This window comes from Sciurus carolinensis, chromosome 12, assembly GCF_902686445.1.
Source record: "Sciurus carolinensis chromosome 12, mSciCar1.2, whole genome shotgun sequence".
Lineage (NCBI taxonomy): Eukaryota > Metazoa > Chordata > Mammalia > Rodentia > Sciuridae > Sciurus > Sciurus carolinensis.
In genome coordinates, this window is record NC_062224.1 from 78278804 (window position 1) to 78298922 (window position 20119).

The window sequence follows — 20119 nt, forward strand, 5'->3', positions numbered from 1 at the left end:
CCGGCGTGGCGGAGAGGTGAGCTGCCCAATAAGCAGCCTTCCCACACCTTTCCCTCCCCCATGCTTGCAAGGCCGCGCCCCTTGGGGCCTGCAGGGCATCCACTGATTCATTCCAGTCGCCTGGGCTGCCCGCCCTCCAGGTGCCAGGGCTTGATGAAAAGTAAAAGGCTCCTTGGCGGCTCGAGAGCCGTGTGGATGAAAGAGAAGCAGCCGCCTCCCAGACCACACAGCTAATCCTCCCATAAACCTCGAGCAAATAAGGGGAGAGGAAGAACAGGCCGGCTACAGATGTGGAGTGCAGCCTCCGGGGATCCCCAAATTAAAACTCGTGCAGGGGAAGCACTTGGACCACCACCAAATGACACTAATTGGGTTATGGGACCATAATCTTGGCTGGTATGGAAAAAGAAAAAAAAAAAAAAAAAACAGTTATAGTCACAGCTGCAAGGACTGTCTTCATAAAACGGAGGAAAGTCGGCTATTTTATTACGCATAAACATGAGAGAGAAGAGGGTTCACGGATCCCCTGCCTGCACCATGCTAGCTTGAAGGCGAGGACAATCTCATGCCAAGAGGAGCGGTGTTGTGCCTGGCTGGCTCCGGGTGTGTGCAGCTAATGGGCTGGGGGCGGGGAACGGGGGGAGCACTCCAGGGGGAGGGGTAGAGTGGCTGTATCGAGGATGGGGAGCGTGGACTATCTGGAGGAATGTATTGCAGACAATAGGTTAGCAGCCAAATGCAGAAAGCAATGATTCTGAACAGAAGAACTCATATTTAGTCTTTAAAAATCATTCGCAGGGTTGAGGATGTGGCTCAGTGGTAGAGGCTTACCTAGCATGCACCAGGGGCCCTGGGCTGAATTCCCAGCACCACCGTAAAATAAAATAAAAAACATCCAGAAGCAGTTTCACACGGGTTAGGGGCGGGGGCGGGGGTGGAATCCTGGGGGAGCAAAGGAAAGAAAAATGTGTAGAAAATTCAAATGCAAATTTTCAGAAACACCCCAGGATGTTGGAGCCACAGATGTTAGGGTCATGAGACAACAGTCTGGTCCCCTTTGAGTCCAGCCTCTTCGCTTGAGACCCAGAGAAGTTTAGGGACTTGTTCATGGTTGGACAGCTAGTGGGTGTCAAGGCTGGACAAGAATCTGTCTTCTAACTCCTAACCTAATGCTCTTATTTTGTGGCTAAGAAACAGCAGTTATATGACCAGAAATGAATAAAAGACCCTAAGAAAATAGCTAAAAATGAGAAAAAAATTTAAGAATGATTAAGTTAAACCTTGTCTGAGTGGTAATAAGTTAGAAATTAATGCTTACAATTCCATCCCGAAGTTCTTCAAGTACATATATATCTATTTATTCATTCATCAAAACACCCAGATGGACAGATGATCCTAGGGTTTATTTAGGGTTCTTTTTATGTTCGACCAATAATGTTCCCACTGTGCATTGTCATGTTGGCTAAAACCAGCTAGGTCAAGGTTGGACTGATTGAGAATTCTAATTGATCATTCTTCCTGGTTGGAATCCTGATCACTGGAAAATGAAAATATCTTGTTCATCTTCTGAGTTTCCAAATATAGAGAGGACAGGGGTTTGGAAATGCACAGCTCAAATGTCCCTGAGCATGTTCAGGTGTCCTGGCCTCTTGGTCCCTTTTCTCAGTCAACACAAATGGCAATGACTGATACCGATCATGCCATTCCAGATCCTGGTAGGGTAGGAGAAGAGCCTTTGCTGAGAAGTCCTGGGGACATCATGGCCCAAACTACATTGGTTTCATTATATTCTGGTGCCTATTTCTCATTCTCAAATCACATGGTTCAGAAACTCATTTCAGGTCCTACCAATCAGCACGTATCACTACAGGTGTATCTCACCTTGTGGAAAAATATATACTCTTGAAAAATGGTCAGAAATGGAAATGCAATTTTGTAAATGGAATTCTTTTTGAAAACATCACATGGGCTGCACTGAGAGGTGACATAAAAAGAGATGACAGTTTGAAGTAGGGATAATCACCCCCTAGTTAAGAGTTGTGGTTAACCCTTAACTACAACCCTGGTGGGTCTGCTTTTTAAATTTAGATCTTTTATGTGGAAACCATATCTTAGTTTTGTTTGTTTGTTTTTTGTGATGCTGGGGATTGAACGCAGGGCCTGGTGCATGCTAGACCAGTGTTCTACCACTGAGCCACACTCCTAGCACTCTATTCTAGTTATTTTAAGATAGACCAAGTCCTTAGTTATGATTGTCTAGGAAATTCTGCTTCAGCTTCTGTTACCAGGTGTAGGAACACAGGGAATAGTGTTGAGTTTAAATTATCAAAAAAATTTTAAACTTAACACCATTTTTTTTCTCAGTAAAAACTAGGCCTAAGAGAAACCATTTAATATGGTAATAGAATCAACTTGAACTTTGACACATTTGGGGGTTGAGTCAGAGGTTAGTAGTTTTTATTCTTTTACCTTTTAAGGGACACCTCTTAGTCCTTACACAGACAATGTTCTAAAAGATACTGTCTTTGAAATGAATTACATTTATTAAGGATGATGCTTTGATTTCCTTACTCAGTTTCTTCTCAGTTTGTGATAAATAGGTAAATCTAGAGCCGATTTAATTCCAGGAAAGGTAAAAAGAAATCTGACATGAGTTTGCTAGTGCAACTGCTTTGAGGAAATTTTACAACTTTCAATATGCTTTCGGAAACACTGAATGCATCTCAGGGACACCAATGTCCTGAGACTACTTTTATAGTTGTCTAAAAGCCCTGGGACCCCAAGTTTGACAACATCCCCCTGTTCAATTTCAAGCCCACTGTACAGAACTGCAGAGGCTGAACATTCTCCATCAAAAAGAGAATCTGGCATTATCAGGACCTTCCCAACAGGACATCGAGGGACGGTAGTGGAAAAGTTGCAGAGGTCTGTTCTTTTTGCACACCCATAATCCACACCCACCCCAGATTGAGTCACTTCCCCAATATTGAAGACTTTAATCCTGACAACATTATGATGTGGATACCATGTGCCACCCCATTTTTTAGTGAAGAGAACCAAGGCACTAGGAGGGATATGGCTCATTGGCCAAGGATGGTTGCACAGTTACAACGGCAGAGCTAGAATCTACATCCACGCAATCCCACTCCAAATCCCACACTCTTCACCCTCTGCTACATCTCAATCTCATGAGAAACCCACAATCTCTGTGCCTGAACTGACAGGAGACAGGTGCTAATGCCTATACCTACTCACAAAGACAGTTTGGTGGCATCTATGGACCTGGAGAACAAGAAACTCTCCCAGCTCCTGAAAGGGCAGACAAGTCATTTCTCTCTTCTTGCAAAAACATAAAGGAAATCTTTTCATCCCCGAGATGTTTTTTCTTGTCTTCATAAGACGATATGACAGAGGGGAAAAATTATCTTCCTTCCTTTTTAGGATTTTCCTTGGAGTTGATCAATCTGCAATGTGTGTGTGGAGCGCCATATTCTGACGTCCTCCACTCTAGTGGATCAGAGATCAACTCCCTAACCTTCTGCCAAAATCCCTTGCATATGCCGTCGTCCTCTATCTTTTTTTTTATCAGCACAGGGAGGTGTTGTGAGTTTTGAAGGTGGTATAGATGTCTGACTGCTGCGCCAGGTGAACTTCAGAGCAATACCTTCACCTCTCCGTTGCAAGGATACAGGGCTCATGCCACATCTGAGCTTAGTTCGGTGCAGCAACCTCAAGAGGCAGCTGCAGACATGTCAGGAAGTCTCAGAGCTGGTTCATGTGAGTCTCAGAGTAGAGCACATGACATGCCAGGACTCTGGCTCCCACGGAATGACCTGAATGTAGACAGTACCTACTGAAGGCCCACCTAGTCTGGCAGCACAGGCCAAAGTGTAGATTTGGCTCCTTCCCCCCAAAGATCTGATATCTGTCCATTGTATTGAGGATCTTTGTGAGAATATCACAACTTATGTCTCTGCAAATTCTTATTCCCCAAGATAAGACATTTTATAAGGTGCTATCACTTTATTTTCATTAGTAATTTTTTTGCAGTGCTGAGGGTTGAATCAGTGTTGCTCTATCACCAAGCCTTATCCCCAGACCTTTTAATTTATTCCTCTTTTTTATTTGGAGACTGGGTCTTGCTAGTTGTCCTCGAACCTGTAACCCTCTGGTCTCAGCCTCCTGAGCTGCTGAGATTACAAGCATGTGCCACTGTGCTGATTTCATCACTTTAAGTCAAAAGAAATACTTATGAATTGGGACTTAGAAATATGGGAAATTTCATGAGAAATTATTAATACATCTCCATATTTTCTATCAGTTTCACTGTGGTCAAAAGCAGGTGTTTCCAGGCTATGAGTAAATAGTTTGCATTTTCAAAGTCAACAAATTGGATCAACACCCAGGAGGAAAAAAGAAACAATCATAGACAGCCCACCAGAGAACTGTTTACCAAAGAAGCAGCTCATGCCAATGGTTTGCAAACACCACCAGACTAACTTGTGTAAATTCCATTCGTTTAGTCATCGTTCTTCAGCCTGTCACAGATAGTGAAGGGAAATGCAGAAACAGGAAATTACAGACTATTTTAAACAGCATGTTTTATTAAATTCACTTGCTGATGCACTTTATGGCAGGATGCGAGATTCAAGTGTTCATAACTTACATCTTTGCAAGTGCTTTTTCTAAGTGAGTTCTCCCAGCAAAATATGGCATGCACCCAGGGCTGGAAACAATCTCTAAACTAGCAACTGTTTCACCCTAGGTCATGTAGCTATATCACATAAAATGGAAAAGCTTTAGCCATGTGAGGAGAATATATCTTCCTGATGCGCAGTAACTCTGAGAAAGCAACAGAGGCATCTTGTAGTAACTTAAAAGACCCTTAATGCCTTTATTTTAAACTGCAGAATCAAAACACAAAACTCTTAAAATGAATGACTAGGAACCATACATTATCTCTTCTTTTTTACTTAAGTGCTAATTTCACCCTTCCCCTCATAGGCTAGTTCTGCATAGTTTAAGCCATCATTGTTAATGCTGAATCCTTGTCTTTGAAAAGGTCTAGTAAAATTGGCAGGGATGTGATAGCCTTCATTACAAATTAAATTACTTCAAATTTAAGGGACTGTCATAAGTATGGTTTCGAATGACTAATTATTTCTAAAAACATCTCCTGCACTCAATTTGTTTGAGGGATATAAGCCTGGCTGCATCACCTAAGAATCCTTAGGTTCTTACTTGATATATCCTGGGAAGCTGGAGTCCCAGTTTAATGCCCATGTCTTCTATAAATTTTCTACTGCCCTTCTGATACACAGAAAGGAAGTAATCAAGGGGAGCTGTAATACAAGTTCATGATTGGAGGGGTGGTAGTCATGCTTCGATGGATTTAAGGACAAGCTCTAAATATAAATACTTACATTCACTTGCTTTAGCATATAAAATGTTCTAAATTTGTTGCCTTAAGAGATCATGCGAAAGATGCTTTGCCCAAATTATTGATTAGTTGTCAAACTTTGACTTCTCTTGACTTTGAGTTTTTCTATCTTCCTCCCGTATCCCACCCCATCCTGTCCTGTCCCTAGGACTCTTTCAAGGATAGGATTTTAAGAATGAAAGTGTATAAAACCTTTGCTGGGCATCTTCTACAATGACCCACTTTTGGAAAGGAAGGTCCAAAGATAAAGGCCAAGGACATGTACCAAGAGTAGCAATAGAAGGCATTCTTGAGGAGCAGGACCACCTTCTTAAGCAAAGAATTCCCTTGTCTTTCCAAAGTCTGCATTCAGCCCTGTTAGGTTCCCAGTGAGGCAGAGCATAGCAACAAGAGAAGGCACTACTTCCAAGCGGGTGGATGGCAGCATTGGGTGGAGGGTGTCAACTTTTGCAATTCTCCCATAATGGATTTAACGTGTTATGAAGGGGAGACTTGGCCACTTAGGGAAAATCTTAGTATCTTGTAAATAGAAGTGACAATGCTGGGCACCAAGAGCCCACACAAGAGGCACTCAGGCTCTCATGCTAATGACACAGAAGATTTTTGTAATTTGGGTGGGTGTTTAGGGATTATGTTTGGTGAAGAAAAAGAATTTGAGTAGTCTGGAAATGTCCTAGAAACAAAAAACCCGATGACTAACAATTACAGATTTTTATGCTGCTGGATTCAAAGCTACCACCCATCCTACGAAGAAGTAATTCTAGGTGGTTCTCCTGAGTAGATGGGAAATCACCAACTCCCTCATTTGATTGTTTGGGCCACCAAGAACATTGTCTGGTAATATTGGGGGCTTTTAAAAAAGCAAAAAGATAAGTCCTTTCTTTCATATTTAAATCGCCATGAGGTATTATAATAAGAATGCTACTTTTGACAAATTAATTAGCTTTCAACTAGCTTTCCCTTTTATCAAATAAAATATTAGCTTTTAAGAATAACATTAATACAAAATTGAATGGAATACTACTAGCAATAATCTGTAGCTGTTAAAACCATTTACATATGGGTTATCTTAATAATTTGACATTTCATAAAAAAACACCCAGGGCTCAGTATTTAATGGCTTCATGTTATACAAGTTTTTCAGAAATTTTCCCCAAACAAAAATCTTTACATTCTTTAAGATGTAACTTTATCAATCACATCATTTATCAACACTGTGCTCCTTAATCAACAGTAATCTAAACCTACAAACTACAACCATTCTAAAATATTGGCCTTTTAAAGTACTCTTTTATTTTGAAAATTCCTTTGTGGTCACTGTCCACTACAGTTTCTAAGTGTTTTGAGCTTTTTAATGGAGAGAGAATAATGGAAAAGAGAACCATAGCCAATAACCATTAAGATAAAATAAAAAGCTTAATGAATTTTGATCATTTTAATAAATATATATCAAGAAAACCTCACTTTATTACAACACATTCATATACAAGCATCTATCATCTAAATTTTCAACATCAAATGTTTATCAAATATTGAAAATAAAGGACAAAACGTTGCTAGACTATTTAGCTATAACACAAGAACATTTGTTTTAAAAATTGGTCCTTGTGGACAATTGTCCAAATGATCCTACTCATACACTGTATGAATGAGACCTATATTTAATATTAATAGCAATAATTAAAAAAAAAAGCTTTATCTTGGAGAAACTGGGAGGACTTACTTATTTTCTCTGTTTGGCATTGGTTCCTGTGAAATAATATTTAAAGAGGCCTATGTCATTTGGTACCCTTGGCAATGGGAATATCATTTCACAGATGGAGTTAGCTGGAGTAGAAGGAAGGATGGTCAGAGGGTCACCCTGAACACTCTTGCAAATGTACAAATTCAAGATAGTATTGAGAAGACTGTTGGTCAAATACACAGTAATGATTACAGACCATGTCCCATTTCTCCAAAATAACTTTCCAAAAACTAAAATCTTTACATTCTTTAAGATAAATCTTATCGATCACCACATCATTTATTAACATTGTGCTTCTTAATCAACAGCAAAAGTCATATATAAAAAACCACATGCTTTTATAATCTAAACGAGTGAAATGATGCAAAACAGATTAAAGTATAATGCATGCCACGGGTTCATGAACTTCATTGGACAAGAAAACAAAACAAAACAACCCAAAACCCAGAAAACCCAGACTCCAGCAACAGACCGTTGCCATAGAAAAGCTCAAGCAGCTAGTGCTGGCTCCTAACAGCTCTCTCTATTGTGTCCTCCATCCCTATCCAAAAATGCCAAACCCAAAGCAACTGGGCATCCAAAATAAAGGAAGAATAGAGGTGTCGAATCAAAAGCTGAACGCAATAGTTCAAAGTTAAGTTTCCAAACCATATGGATCCACCCTGTGTTTTTATTCCTGTTTGTTAAATCCCTGCTGTAACTCTGATTTATACTTAATTTTCACATTGGCAAAAATTAAGATAAAGTAAGGCACCAAAAATCGCCCTGTATACCACCTCCCTAAAAGCCTCATCCCCCTTCACAGGCAAGCTGGGAACTTGCAGGGAATACCCTCCGCAGAGTGTCGATTGCCACCCCTAGACAGGTGTTTCATTCCGTTCCATCCTATTTTCATCTGTCACACAGAGACTGTTAAATACAATACTTAACAGCACCATGAAGCCATTTCATCTAGCTCCTTGTCTTCAGTCTTTTATTCAGAAAAAAATACTGTATCATATTGAAGAAGCAGACATCTTTTGCTGGTTATATTGATTTGCTTACCAAATATCTACCTAATGAACTGGCAAATGTGTTGAACTTTCTTAGCTAGTGACAGACTCCTCGGGGGGCCATGGAACTATCACAAGGGCAGGTTGTCCCCCAATCTAACCTACTGGTCTTTTTCTGTAAGAAAACTAAGATAAACTTTTAAGTGTTAAGTCAACCGCTTTCTTGGTAGAATCACCACATTTATAAGTAGCTCACTGATGCCTACTGTACAGATGTTTTATGCAATCTGCTCTCCAGGCATTTAAACGACACGGTATGTTCATGGCATAATTTTATCAGTTGTACAAAACTATAAAATCCATTCAAAATAAAATTTATGAGAGCTAATTGATCATGCTGTGCATGCTTCCAAGTTTCAGTGAAAAGATGGTTCATATTTTACTTCCTTTGCTGCAGCACAGTTTGTTGCTTGGTGAAGGCTCCTTTTTCCTTAAAGACTTTTTCCAGGACTCACTTACATTGTTTTTTTCATTATATCCAGTCTCGAAATAATCATAAAATTGGCCTTTGCACTCAAGATCAAGGTCATTGCCCACAGGTTCATGGCTGAGGGGGTCACCATCTCTGCTGGTGTTATTCGCTTTCTCCTCACTTAACCTGGCCTTTTCCTGAACACCAAGCGACCTGACATTAGTGACAAAGATTTCGTTGGCAGGTATCTGGCCATCACTCTTGTAAATGGGTGCCCCGCCTACATCAAAATCCACCTGGTGGGAACAACTCGGCAAAGGCAGAGGGGGAGAGGAAGAGGAGGAGGAGGAGGAGGAAGAAGAGGAGGAGGCACTTCCCACACTCGCATTGACAGAAAGGGGTAAATTCAGGTAGTGACCACCGCATTCTTGGTAAAAGCAGCAGGCATGAAACTTTTCACACTCCTCTTTGGCCATCCGTGGTCGTTTTCGGTAAGGACAGTCTTGAGCCATAAACCACTCCTGGGCAGAGGCGCCACTGAAGGAGCAGGCGGGAAAGCACCAGTTATTCTGCATGATGATCTCTCCATGGATCCTTTTCATCAAGTTGTTTATAAGGACAGATCTTCGGAGGTACACTTCAGGATCATCGATAAACTTTAGCTTTTCTAAGGACATGTAAAGGATGTGGGCTCGTTCCTCAAAAATGGAGATGGTCTAAAATTTAAAAAAAGAGAGAAAGCTTAGGAAATGGACTATACAAAAATATCATCACCTCATATTTCTTTCTTGGCAGGATCTGATCTGACAATGTTGTCTTCTTGCTTCCCCTACGTCCACTTAGAAAGGCTGACCCCAGTGCGGCAGGCGCCCCCCATCCTCACCTGCAGAGGCTCCCACCCACTTCTTGTTTCCTCTCTCTTTTTTTAAAGAAACAAATCACAATCTTATTACAGGAGCAACAAAACCAGGAAGTAAAATAACCAACTAGATCAACAGGGTTTTTTGTTTTAAGAAGGTTATCTTCCTGGGGCATGAAAACCATTTATAAAGTTTTCAGTTTTATAAGACCTCTTTGGAATGACACTTCCTGCTTGTATATGTACCAATTTGGTTCGCACCTTGGAAAATTCTGAAGTTTCCACAATACCCTCTAACCAACCTTGATGTTCTTTTTTTTCTTTTCTCTCTCTCTTTTTTTGGTGGTGCTGGGGACTGAACCCAGGACCTGTCCATGTGAGGCAAATACTCTACCAACTGAGCTATATTCCCAGGCCCCAACATTGATATTCTTATGAGTATTTTGGTTTGACATTTTATTTGTTCTTTTTAGTTATACACGGACAGTAGAATGTGTTTTGGCGTATCATACGTACATGGAGTGTAACTTCCCGTTTTTGTGGTTGTACATGATGTGGAGTTACACTGGTCAAGTATTCATATATGAACATAAGAAAGTTATGTCCGATTCATTCTACTGTCTCCCCACCCACTTCTTGACTCACTGGTGTGGTCACACCAGGGAATCCAGCCACAGTGCAAACCTCAGCAGGGGCAGGCCTGGTTGTTCAATCTTTAATGGCCCAGTGAGGGAGATGACGAAATACACAACTATCTAGGCTGTTAGAAGTTAGGAGAGCAATTACTCTGGGTGGGGCAAAAGGGTAGTGCCTAGAAGTGGGTACAGGAAAGCATTCCGGTAGCTGGTTACGTTTCGGTTCTTGACCTGGGTATCAGTGATGTGGGTATCTTCAGGGGTGAAATTTATCAAGTTGCACTTCACTTTGTACTTTTTTTAAATATGTGTGTATACAAATACATATGCACACTCATGTGCTGTACAATAATAAATGATTTTAAAAAGATGCCAAGATGCAGGTCATAACGGGCATACTTCAAAGTCTGATCTAGCCATCAGGGAGCATGAGATTTGGCTTTTGGTGCTGTCCTTTTAATCCTCTGGGTGTCATGTTTGTAATTACCCTTGCTTGATAAGAGGATAATAATAATTAATGAGGCTCAGACCCAGATAGGATCTGTCAGTTGAAGGACCAAAGTAGGCTTCCCTTTAGGGTCTGGCAGGAGAAGGCACACAGAGAGGAAATAAGGGACTCACTCCTGAGTTGTGTGATACCATCCTTGTGTGATGGTGCAAATCCAGTAGCAACTGAAAAACAGCTACAACCACAACTCAGAAACTGAAAAGGAAATATACTGCCAGTGTCCTGGGGACTAGCTCTCCCAAGTGATTAAAAAAAAAAAAAAAATCAAACTGATAGCGTTAATTCAAAGAGCTGTGAATTAAATCAGACCAGACTGACCAGAGGCTGAGACAGGGACTCTACACACAGGGAAAAGAACACCTGCCAATGCATACTGGTGTCTATGGGCAAGGCAAAAGCACATCTAAAGTATGGGGCGGGGGTGGAAGAGAGACAGAAGGGAAACTGAACTGAAAAGCCCTCTGCACTTCAGACAACAATGGTCTGGGGCTGGACCCTCTTTGATTAAATCAGTGGATCATTTTGGAAGGAAGATTATCATAAGGAAAAAAGAACTGATATTTCAAAAGTCCCATAGTTCTATGCTCGTTCCCCATCTTGCCATTTTCTTAGCACATGTGCAAAAAAAGTGAGGTTTGTTCTTTTCTTGAGAATGAATTCTATATTTCAGCAAACTGAACGTGAATGAATGGTGACCCTCTCAGCCATGAATGAATGCAGGAAGAAGCGCATGTTGGTATTGCATGCACACACTGAGGAAAAGCCCTGAGGGGCCTCTCCCATGTGGGTACACAGAAGCAGCATGGGCCACCAGAGGCAGAGCTCAGGCTGGGGAAAAGCATGTCAGGACAGAACGAGTGCATTTCCTGGCACATGAAAGTGTGGAACAACCATAACCCTTAAGGCAACTTGAGAAATATTAAATCATAAGTAAAAAAGATGTTTGTTGCATTATATAATTTTGTTATTTCTGGGTAGAAGATCTCTTTCTGGCTCTCTCTTCAAATACTTGTGAAAAATAACACGGGACCCAAAAAAGTGACAACACTTAATGTGGCCCTCCAGAGAAGTGGCTCATTTTCAGTGCTCATTTTAATTTCTGGAACTGGATCAAGCAACTGTTACTAAGTATCTTACACTCTTAATAAAAATAATGACTATTAAAAAAACATACTTTATGGCTACAGCTGCTGAGTGGTGGGTGAAAATCCTCTTCTTCCACATACTTCCTCTTAAAGTATGTGATCTTGGATGTTGTTATAGGATTTGAAATTCCCCTGTAATGTGATCCTGTGGTAATAAATCAGATATGACAAATGACATGCGGTTTGCCAGAGGTTCTCCAAACAAAATACTTTCATTTCCTTTCCTTCCAGAGGATAACTTGGCTACATCTTTGTCTGTACATGTGGTGATTAAAAATAAACATTTGTCTTAATAGTTGCTATCATACAGAATCCTGTGACCCAAGCTAGGAAAGGACTTCCAGGCAATTTTAGAGGAAAATGATAACTTTCAACACCTACTAAACACTCAAATTCTGAACTCTATGAATAGATAAACAGTGAAATTTGTAAAGAGGAGGATTACAACAACTTCAAAATAATACTAATATTCATTCAAACTGTTTTCTAGACAACATAACCTCACTATTTGGATGTATATATCTTCAAGGGGAACCACTGGTTAACCAGACTATGTTTAAATATTATTGGCTCTAGGTTAGTAAACAAATGGCTATCTGCACACTGGTGTTATAACAGTTCTTTTAAAATACAAAACTTACATATTAAAATTCAGATTTGGGGTAAAGTCATTTTCACTCTTAAAAATGTAGTACATTAGTCATAATAAAGTAGGACCTAATTTTTAAAGACCACAGCTTTAAATCCTTTTTAGTAGAACAGGCCTCCCTCAAGTCTTGTTTTATATTTTATTTCCTAAAAAAAAAAAAAAAAAAAAAAAAAAAAAAGCCAGTGCTACCAAAAACCCTCAAAGGAACTTAGACTATAAGAATAAAAAATTTTCTTGGCTTCAAAATATTTTTCCTTCAATACCAAAGCCAGCTGTACACTCCATAAAGAAAAGAGGTACTCAGCTGCTCACCCACAGTGCAGATTCTTTTATGTCTCGAGGGGTAAAGATTTCACTGTCAAGCTCATCAGAGTTTGTGCCGCTCTGAGAGAACCATACAGTTCTTTGGAATTGGAAAACAAACTCAAAAAGTTTCATAATTTGCTTGAGTTCTCCTAAAAATACAGACCCATGACATAGGCAAGTAGCAGCACAGGTAGAGGCAGATTTGAATGCGATTTAAATATCACCACTGTCCTCTCCAGGAGCCCTGGGGTCGCTTATGCAAGGTGCGCTGGCAGCCCTGGAGCATCAGCGCTCAGCTCAGAAGGGCACCCCAGACACTACCTCCCATCTGTCTACCAGCCTGGCTGTAGAGGGGAGAAGGGGAAGGTCAAGGGCAATACCTGCCAATGGGGGACCAGCTCCCCGGTCTCCCTGCAAAGGAGCCTGTGCTGGCCCTGGGGGGCTCTGGCCTCTGTAGCTGTCAGCCTCCCATAGTGTTTGGTACCCAGCAATTTCAGCAGCTCCTTCCGAGACAATGGGCTCGCAGAATCTATTCATGGACAGAACCAGAGTCATCTCTGACAGCCTCAGATCTGGAAAAAGAAAAAGAAAAAGGGAAAACAGCCCTAATCAAGACCAAGCCAGGGGATAACCTTGGCATCTTCATTCCTTTGCTTTGAGAAACTTTTACTTCCCGGTCCTCCCCTTCACCCTGAACGATTTGATTATTTTCCCAAGAAAACCTCAGCAAATTCTTGCTGTTATTAGCTCAGCCTCTGTGTTCAGCAATCTGCATTTCAGGGGCGGATCTTTAAAAGCCCATTTCTTATTGTTCTCAGATTCCCCTCAGCCCTCTTCCAGACAGCTGCTTTGCCTCCTAAACACATTTTCCTCCTGACCTTCCCTCAGAAAATATTCTACTAAGAGGCAGGGCCAGAATCCTCGCACTTCCTTTCTATTAATAAGGCAAAATCAATTTTCTAGTCAATCCCCTGGGAGTCTCCTTTGATGAAATCTGCTAATCAATCAAAAGGAAAGGGCGGGGAAGGCAGAAATCTCCACCGTAATCCCAACTGATGCTCTGAGGTTCAGCCTGCTCCACTGCCCCAGTCGCCTCCTCCTCCCGGTTTCCACAGGCCAGTCCCTCTACAGCGTTCTGGGGCTCCCTCCACTTTCTCCTTTCAAAGCCAAGCAGACAGAGAGACACTTGGTAGTTGTTTCCACCAGCCCTGATCCGCCTGAACTGGATCTGCCTCCAGTCAAAACACTGTGAGATGAAGACAGAAAATTGGCTCCAGTTTCCAGCCGTGAGTTGCAGTCCCACAGGAGCCAAGCACAACATCAACGGAGCAGGCAGAATATTAAACAGCAGCCAGGGCTCAGGGGCCAGAGGCAGCCAGCAACTCCTTACACAGCAAAGCCCAGACACAAGGCAGGAACTTTCCAAGAGGCAACACATCACTGCCCTCCTCTCCAGTTCACGCCCTTCCCTTGGGACTGCAGGAAGATGGGACTATCTAGGCTGTCGATGCTCCCTGGGCCCCTCCATAACTCATGCATGGGGCCACTTCCATGGAGACTCCAAGCTTTCACTTGGTCCAATGCAGGGTTCAAGGTAGGGTCAAGAGTAAGTTGAAACGAGAATGAGAAGAGAGTCTGATATTAAAACAAAAAGACCTTGGGGCCGTAGACCAGTGGTGACAACCCGGCAGCCTCAATGCCTTGTTAACTGCCAATTCCTTTAGGAGACCCAAACCTCCACTTCTCATTCTGCGGTTTAAAGAACTGTCACAAAAGTGATGTCAGGCTTGCTTTCTGAAGATTGATTGTCTTTCAAATATACACTAAGGGTCTAGTTCTTTCTTTCTTTTCCAAATTATACAGCTTGTAATGTTCGGAGGGGGGAAGGGTGAATCTGTCATTGTCTCGAGGGAGACCATTACTCCCTCATGCTGTAACGAAGGTCCACTTCCAGGTAAAAGAATGAAGAGCTTCAGGGTAAGGGGAAATAGCTTCATTAAAGTGACAAAGTCCTCTGGCTAACAGAGCAGCTCTTGGCAGCAGTGACTGTCTTTCATCAGGCTTCTCTCTCAGTTCTCAGTCGGTCCCAAACCCACTGAAGTCAGAGAAGGTGTCCAGGTCAGTGGGTGGAATTAGTACTTAGCCGATTTGGGCTGCTAAACCTGACCTCCCCTTTCTTTCAAGATACCCTCCAGAGAGACATCCACAAGGACTTATTAGAGAACCTTATTACAAGAGGGAGAGAGAAAAGAGGTTCAAATAATTATCAAGAAATGGTGGACATGCCATTTATTTTTCTGTTTGAGTCATCAACCAAGACATTTAGCTTCTGTTGATTTAACAAACTAAGCCCTGTCCATCACCCCTCATTTGAGTTTTCCACAAGCAAGCAAGGTATCAAACCGCATGATACTTTGTTCCCTGGAAAACTCTCATGAAATGATCCAATTTCTTAAACTATTCTAAGAAGAGATCACATCAGGAGATGCTATTGCTAGGAGCACACAAATCATAGCTTTTTATCAGAATCAGTAGCCTTCTCTTATTGACGACAATGATATTTTCCAGCTTGAATTTTACACTCACTTTTCTGCAGGATTCTGGGGAAAAGATCCAAGTCTTTTGCCTGGCAGAACTTTTATTACAAATAAACAAAAGCAGGTTGACAAACAGGCCCTTTAAGAAAGAAAAGCATTTGCAAGCCTCCAGTAGCAATTACCTTTGTTTAATAGGATGTTACTGGGCCCTGTGCTGTTTTATGTTAGCCAGAGTTTGTTTATATTATAATGGTGAGTCGTTTTTTTTTTTTTTTTTTTTTTTGGTTGTTAAGAATTTGAGTGTTGCTATTTGTTAGCATTGTTTCCAGCATATGAAATTTCATCATTTTGCATTTGAACTTGAAATGTGGCATAATAGTTTTTATCTTGGCTGTTTCTTTTGTTTACAACATCTAATTTCAGTAAGTTTTTCCTTTTTGAATTGGAAACTGTTGCACACAAAATTCTAAATGAGAGAGGCTGGGTTCTGCAAGTGATTTATGTAAATCTGAATAAAACATGAATGAGTTGGGATTATTTGGGAGCAGGGAGGAGATTTTGCAATTGCGTCTTCCTAGCCTATTTAGAACTTATGGGATGTTAACAAATTAAGAAGGAAAGTTCAATGTTCATGAAACACTGGACTGTATAGCACCAACACCGGTGTTTAACATGCATCTTTATTTGTAGTACATGTAGAAAGCCAAGCTCATTATTCTCAGGTTGATGAGATTTACATTACAATCCTGTTACAGAATTCAGAAGTTCAAGTTCACAAATGTATGTGCTGTTAATATAGCCACAAAGATGTACACTATGGCAAATTTTGTTCTTTTTTTTAACATCAGAAGTGAACAGATTCAAAAGGAGGGTGGTAAAGTGTGTTTTGTCTGTGCATGCATTTAAAAAATAAAAACACCCTAACCCTTTATCCTCAGGCTGCTGTGTCTGTTTTGTTATCCAAGTGGATGTAGTGGAATGACCCCCTCCAGCATACTCAGAAGGCTGAGGGTTAAAATGTCAAGCGTTCCTAGCAAATGTTCATAGTAAAGTTACCAGGCATTTCAATACAATTTGGCTTTTCCAGATGAGCTGTGCTGGCTTCTTCTTTCATTATAATGCTAATAGGAGTGGCTGGCACACAGAACAGGGTAGCTATGATTCCGTGGCACCCTGAATCTAACAGAGGGCTCCTGGTCATGTTTTGCCCTCCCTCCTCCCATCTGTCATTGGAAATCAGAAAACATTTTATTGAGAGCATTGTAGCAGTTAAGAGGACTGATGCCAACGCTGGAAGCCAGGAGGTAAAGGGCAGGTATTTCCAACTTACCCGTGACACTGCCAGTCTTAAATATTCTGTCCGGGTGGGATCAATCCCCTGACCTGGACATTGTCCCTAACAAGCTATCAACGGCTTGGCTGGCTCATAGTGTTGGTTGTGGAAGAGGCTGGATGGGCAGAACAAAATCCTTCAACCTTTCTAAACAGACAGATGTCTTTTCTGCTGGTTCCTGCGGTACACCTGTCTTCCCTGGGAAGTCCATTTCTCAGCTGCAGTCTGACAGGTCAAGAGCTTTATTTAGGCTGGGTCTTGGGGCTGGGAATGCGGTGTTGCTCCTAAAGAGGTAGAGGGGTTCCCTGGGTGAAAGCTCAAGAAGGGGGGTCTGGGGTTTGTCGGGCCAATCCCCTGCCAGCGGGTGGCAGCCACCACTCCTGGTTTCCGAACAGCCACACCCCCGGGGATTGGTGCCCAGGCCCCCAAGTTCCTCTCCTGGGTAGCGGGCAGCGCCCGGCCAGGCGCTGGCCACAGGAGAAAGTAAACACCCAAAGTGTCTGGGAACAAAGGCAAGTTGTCTCTCCACGGTGCAAGAGCCCAGTGCCTCTTATGAAGAATAAGAGCTATTATTATTCGTTCTTTCTTTTAAAACCAAGTTTCCTTCTAAGGGAAATAAACACCAAAGGTAGGATTCCAAGGAAATGACTCACGGCGACTGGCAGGGCTCTGGCTAGGCTGGCCCGAACCCCTCGCTCCTGCCCGCAGCAGATGCCTGCGGGGCCCTCACGCCCTCACGGGCCAAGCCCGCGCAGAGCAGGCGACTGCGGGAGCACCCGGCGCGCTGGCGGGACCCGCCGGCTAGCGGCCGGCCCGCGCCTCCTCGGACCTGGGGTCCGTCTCTCCCCCCGCATCTGCGGCCGCAGCCGGGCACTTGGGAAAGTTGCTAAGGCCGAGGAGGCGGGAGGAGAGGAAGCGAGGAGAGAGGCGGAGGCGTGGACCCGGCGGGCAGCAGCCTCAGCCCGCCGGGGAGGTGAGCTGAGGACAGAGGAGCCGCCGCCGCCCGCAGCGCGGCTCGGCTGCTGGGGAGGAGGGTGCGGGGGCGGAGGTGGCGGGGGACAGAAGGTGTCAGCTCCTGCAGCTATTCCTTTTTCTTGCAAACGCGCGCTCCTGACATCCATAACCCCTCCCTCCCCACCTGCCAAGCACCGCGGCGTCCAGCCCTGGGAACATCCTTCCTGCTGACCCTAAGATGAGGGACTAAGCGGCCACCCAGGACCCTGAGGTCTCACCCGGAGCTGCCATCCCCACCATCCTCTGGAGTCAGCTCCAGCGCGCGGGCGGCAGTCGGAGCAGCCCTAGTGGTGGCGGCGGTTCCCGCCCTGGTAAAGGGCCCCGCGGCGCACGCTAGCCCCAGGGAAAGCCCGCGCCGCCCCCGCGCCCAGCTATGCCCCGGCCGCCTCGTCGCTCCGGCCTCTCCGCTCCGACCCCGCGCCTGCCGCCGCGAGTCCACTAGGTGACCCGGGCGCTGCCCTAGTGCTGCAGGGCGCGCCAGAGGCCGCGTGGGTGCGGGTTCGAGCGGCAGGAGCCCGGAACCTGGCCCTCGCCCTCCACCCGCCCTGGCCTCCACCCCCGCTGCCTGCGCCCAGCCGGGTCTTACCGCGGGGTCAGCGGGGAGGCGGCGGCCGCAGCGCTCGGGCTGCCGCTGGTCCGCTCTGGGCTCGGCGCCAGCCGGACCACCGGTGCACACTAGCGCCGGTCCCGGCCCGGCGGCCCGGTCGGCGGTGGCCGCTGGTGCGCGGCGGGCGAGGGTCCCGGCAGGTCCCGCCGCCGCGACTGGGGCGCTGCGCCGCCGTCGCTGCAGACGGTTATGGTAATGAGCGGCTCTGTCTAGCGAGGAGCGTGTGAAACCCGTCAATCCTGTTTGCCATTTCCCCGTGGATTTCCGAGGAGAGGTTCTGCAGGATGCCCCCAGGGTGAGAGAGGGAACATGACAAGCGCGCCCGCTCTGCCTCCCTCCCTCTGCTCCCGCCGCCGCCGCCACCGCTCCTCAGGCAGCACACGGGGCGCCTTCCCCTCACCCCCACCCCAGCCCGCCCCCTGCCTCCTTCCCTCCTTCCCGCCCTCCCTCCTCCCTCTCCTCCCCTCCCCTCCCGGTGCCCGGGGACACGCGGGCCCAGCTCCAGCCCGCAACCCAGACCCCACGCGCTCTCGGCTCCCGCCCTAGCCCTGGGGGCTCGGCTCCAACCGAATAATGTATTCACTCTGCAACCTTCTGAGATGTCTTGTCTTTTTTTATTTGGTTTAGTTTTGTTGTGTGTGCGTGTGATTTAAAAAAAAAAAAAAAAGAAAAAGAAAAAAAGCTGTGCCTTTCCCACCCTTTGCAAAAGACTTTCTTCTCCTTTGCCACAGCAAACGGAGATGAGAAACAGATGTCTGTGCAGGACCAAGCAGTTATTCTCCTCTCGCCGCCCGCCCCCGCCCGTTCCCCTCCTGAGCTGCATATGTATAAAAAAGCAACCTTGGTCCTGCTGCAACTTGAATTGGCAACTCTTTCTGGGTGGGGATACTCTGGGGAAAACCTCCAGGAAAAAAAAAAAAAAAGTAATAAAGGAGGCTGTCCTTGGTCAAAAGGATGCAATTTAAGCTCCACAATCACACTATTTTGCAAATAGTGGTTTTCCCCTATATTGAACTCAATTGGAGTTTGTTTTTTTGAAACATTAATTCATAACTTGTGTCTAGGGACCTTCCATAGTCGAGATGGGTCATTTCAGGTGTAATGAACACAGAGGCTTGGAAGGCATAGACCCAATAAAAGCGGGGGTGGAGGGAGGCACCTGCACAAAAGTGTTACAAAGACTATCATGTTTGTTTACTGCTACTATGCCAGATGTGCTAAATATAACACTTCTTTAAAACAGTGATCCTCCAACTGTGAAAAGCCAAACCTCTGGCTGCCTGGCTCCCTAGGAATCAAGGAGATGCACAGACTGAAAATCGGGGAGGAAAGGAACAAGATCAAGGATGAGGATTAGCATCTGCAAATTGAACTCTATCTAATTTGCATGTTTATTTCTTAGAATTGTAATTAAATTTGTGTAATAAATGTTTTCCATTTCAGTTGTACACTTAAAATTTGGGTGACTGACATGCAGTTAAGTGAATTTTCTTTTTCCTTTTTAAAGAAAATGTGGTTTATTCAATAAAGCAGCAAACAAATATTAAGCATAATTAGAACTAATCTGTTTTGAAGGTGTTTTTGTTGAACTTTGTACATTAAAGACACTCAGAGGTTTTAGGGATATTAGGAAGCCTAGAAGAGGCAATTATGCTGAAAACAGACTAACCCAACAGACTACCAGGAGCATTAGTTCATTTTTTTCCAAAAGACATTCCAGGGTTGGATGCCTAGAATTGGGGACCAGCACCCGTCCTGGCTTTATTTTAAATTATATCAAATTGCATTGGCTGATGCACGATGCAGGTCATTATGATGATGATTTAAGAATTGTAAAGTTTTTTGTTTTTTTTGGTTTTTTTTTTGCAATCAATGAGA

At 43.9% G+C, this 20119-nt stretch overlaps 1 protein-coding gene across 1 annotated transcript; it reads right to left on the reverse strand.

Moving 5' to 3' along the window:
• Nucleotides 1-6372: 6372 nt before the first annotated feature.
• Nucleotides 6373-18360, reverse strand: Sertad4 (SERTA domain containing 4). The gene is made up of 4 exons (XM_047521696.1): nucleotides 18221-18360; nucleotides 13131-13322; nucleotides 11825-11940; nucleotides 6373-9364 (listed from the first exon to the last, which is right to left on the reverse strand). The coding sequence occupies exons 2-4, from the start codon at nucleotides 13303-13305 to the stop codon at nucleotides 8609-8611; spliced, it is 1047 nt and encodes a 348-aa protein (XP_047377652.1). The 5' UTR covers nucleotides 13306-13322; nucleotides 18221-18360; the 3' UTR covers nucleotides 6373-8608.
• Nucleotides 18361-20119: the final 1759 nt, after the last annotated feature.

Excerpts from the sequence above, each read along its gene's own strand:
- Sertad4 (XM_047521696.1), bottom strand. The coding sequence starts at position 13,305 with ATGACTCTGGTTCTGTCCATGAATAGATTCTGCGAGCCCATTGTCTCG. Across the intron at positions 11,941-13,130 it reads AGCTGGTCCCCCATTGGCAG|GATCACATTACAGGGGAATT; the intron begins GTATTGCCCTTG and ends TTATTACCACAG. Across the intron at positions 9,365-11,824 it reads TCAGCAGCTGTAGCCATAAA|ACCATCTCCATTTTTGAGGA; the intron begins GTATGTTTTTTT and ends TTTAAATTTTAG.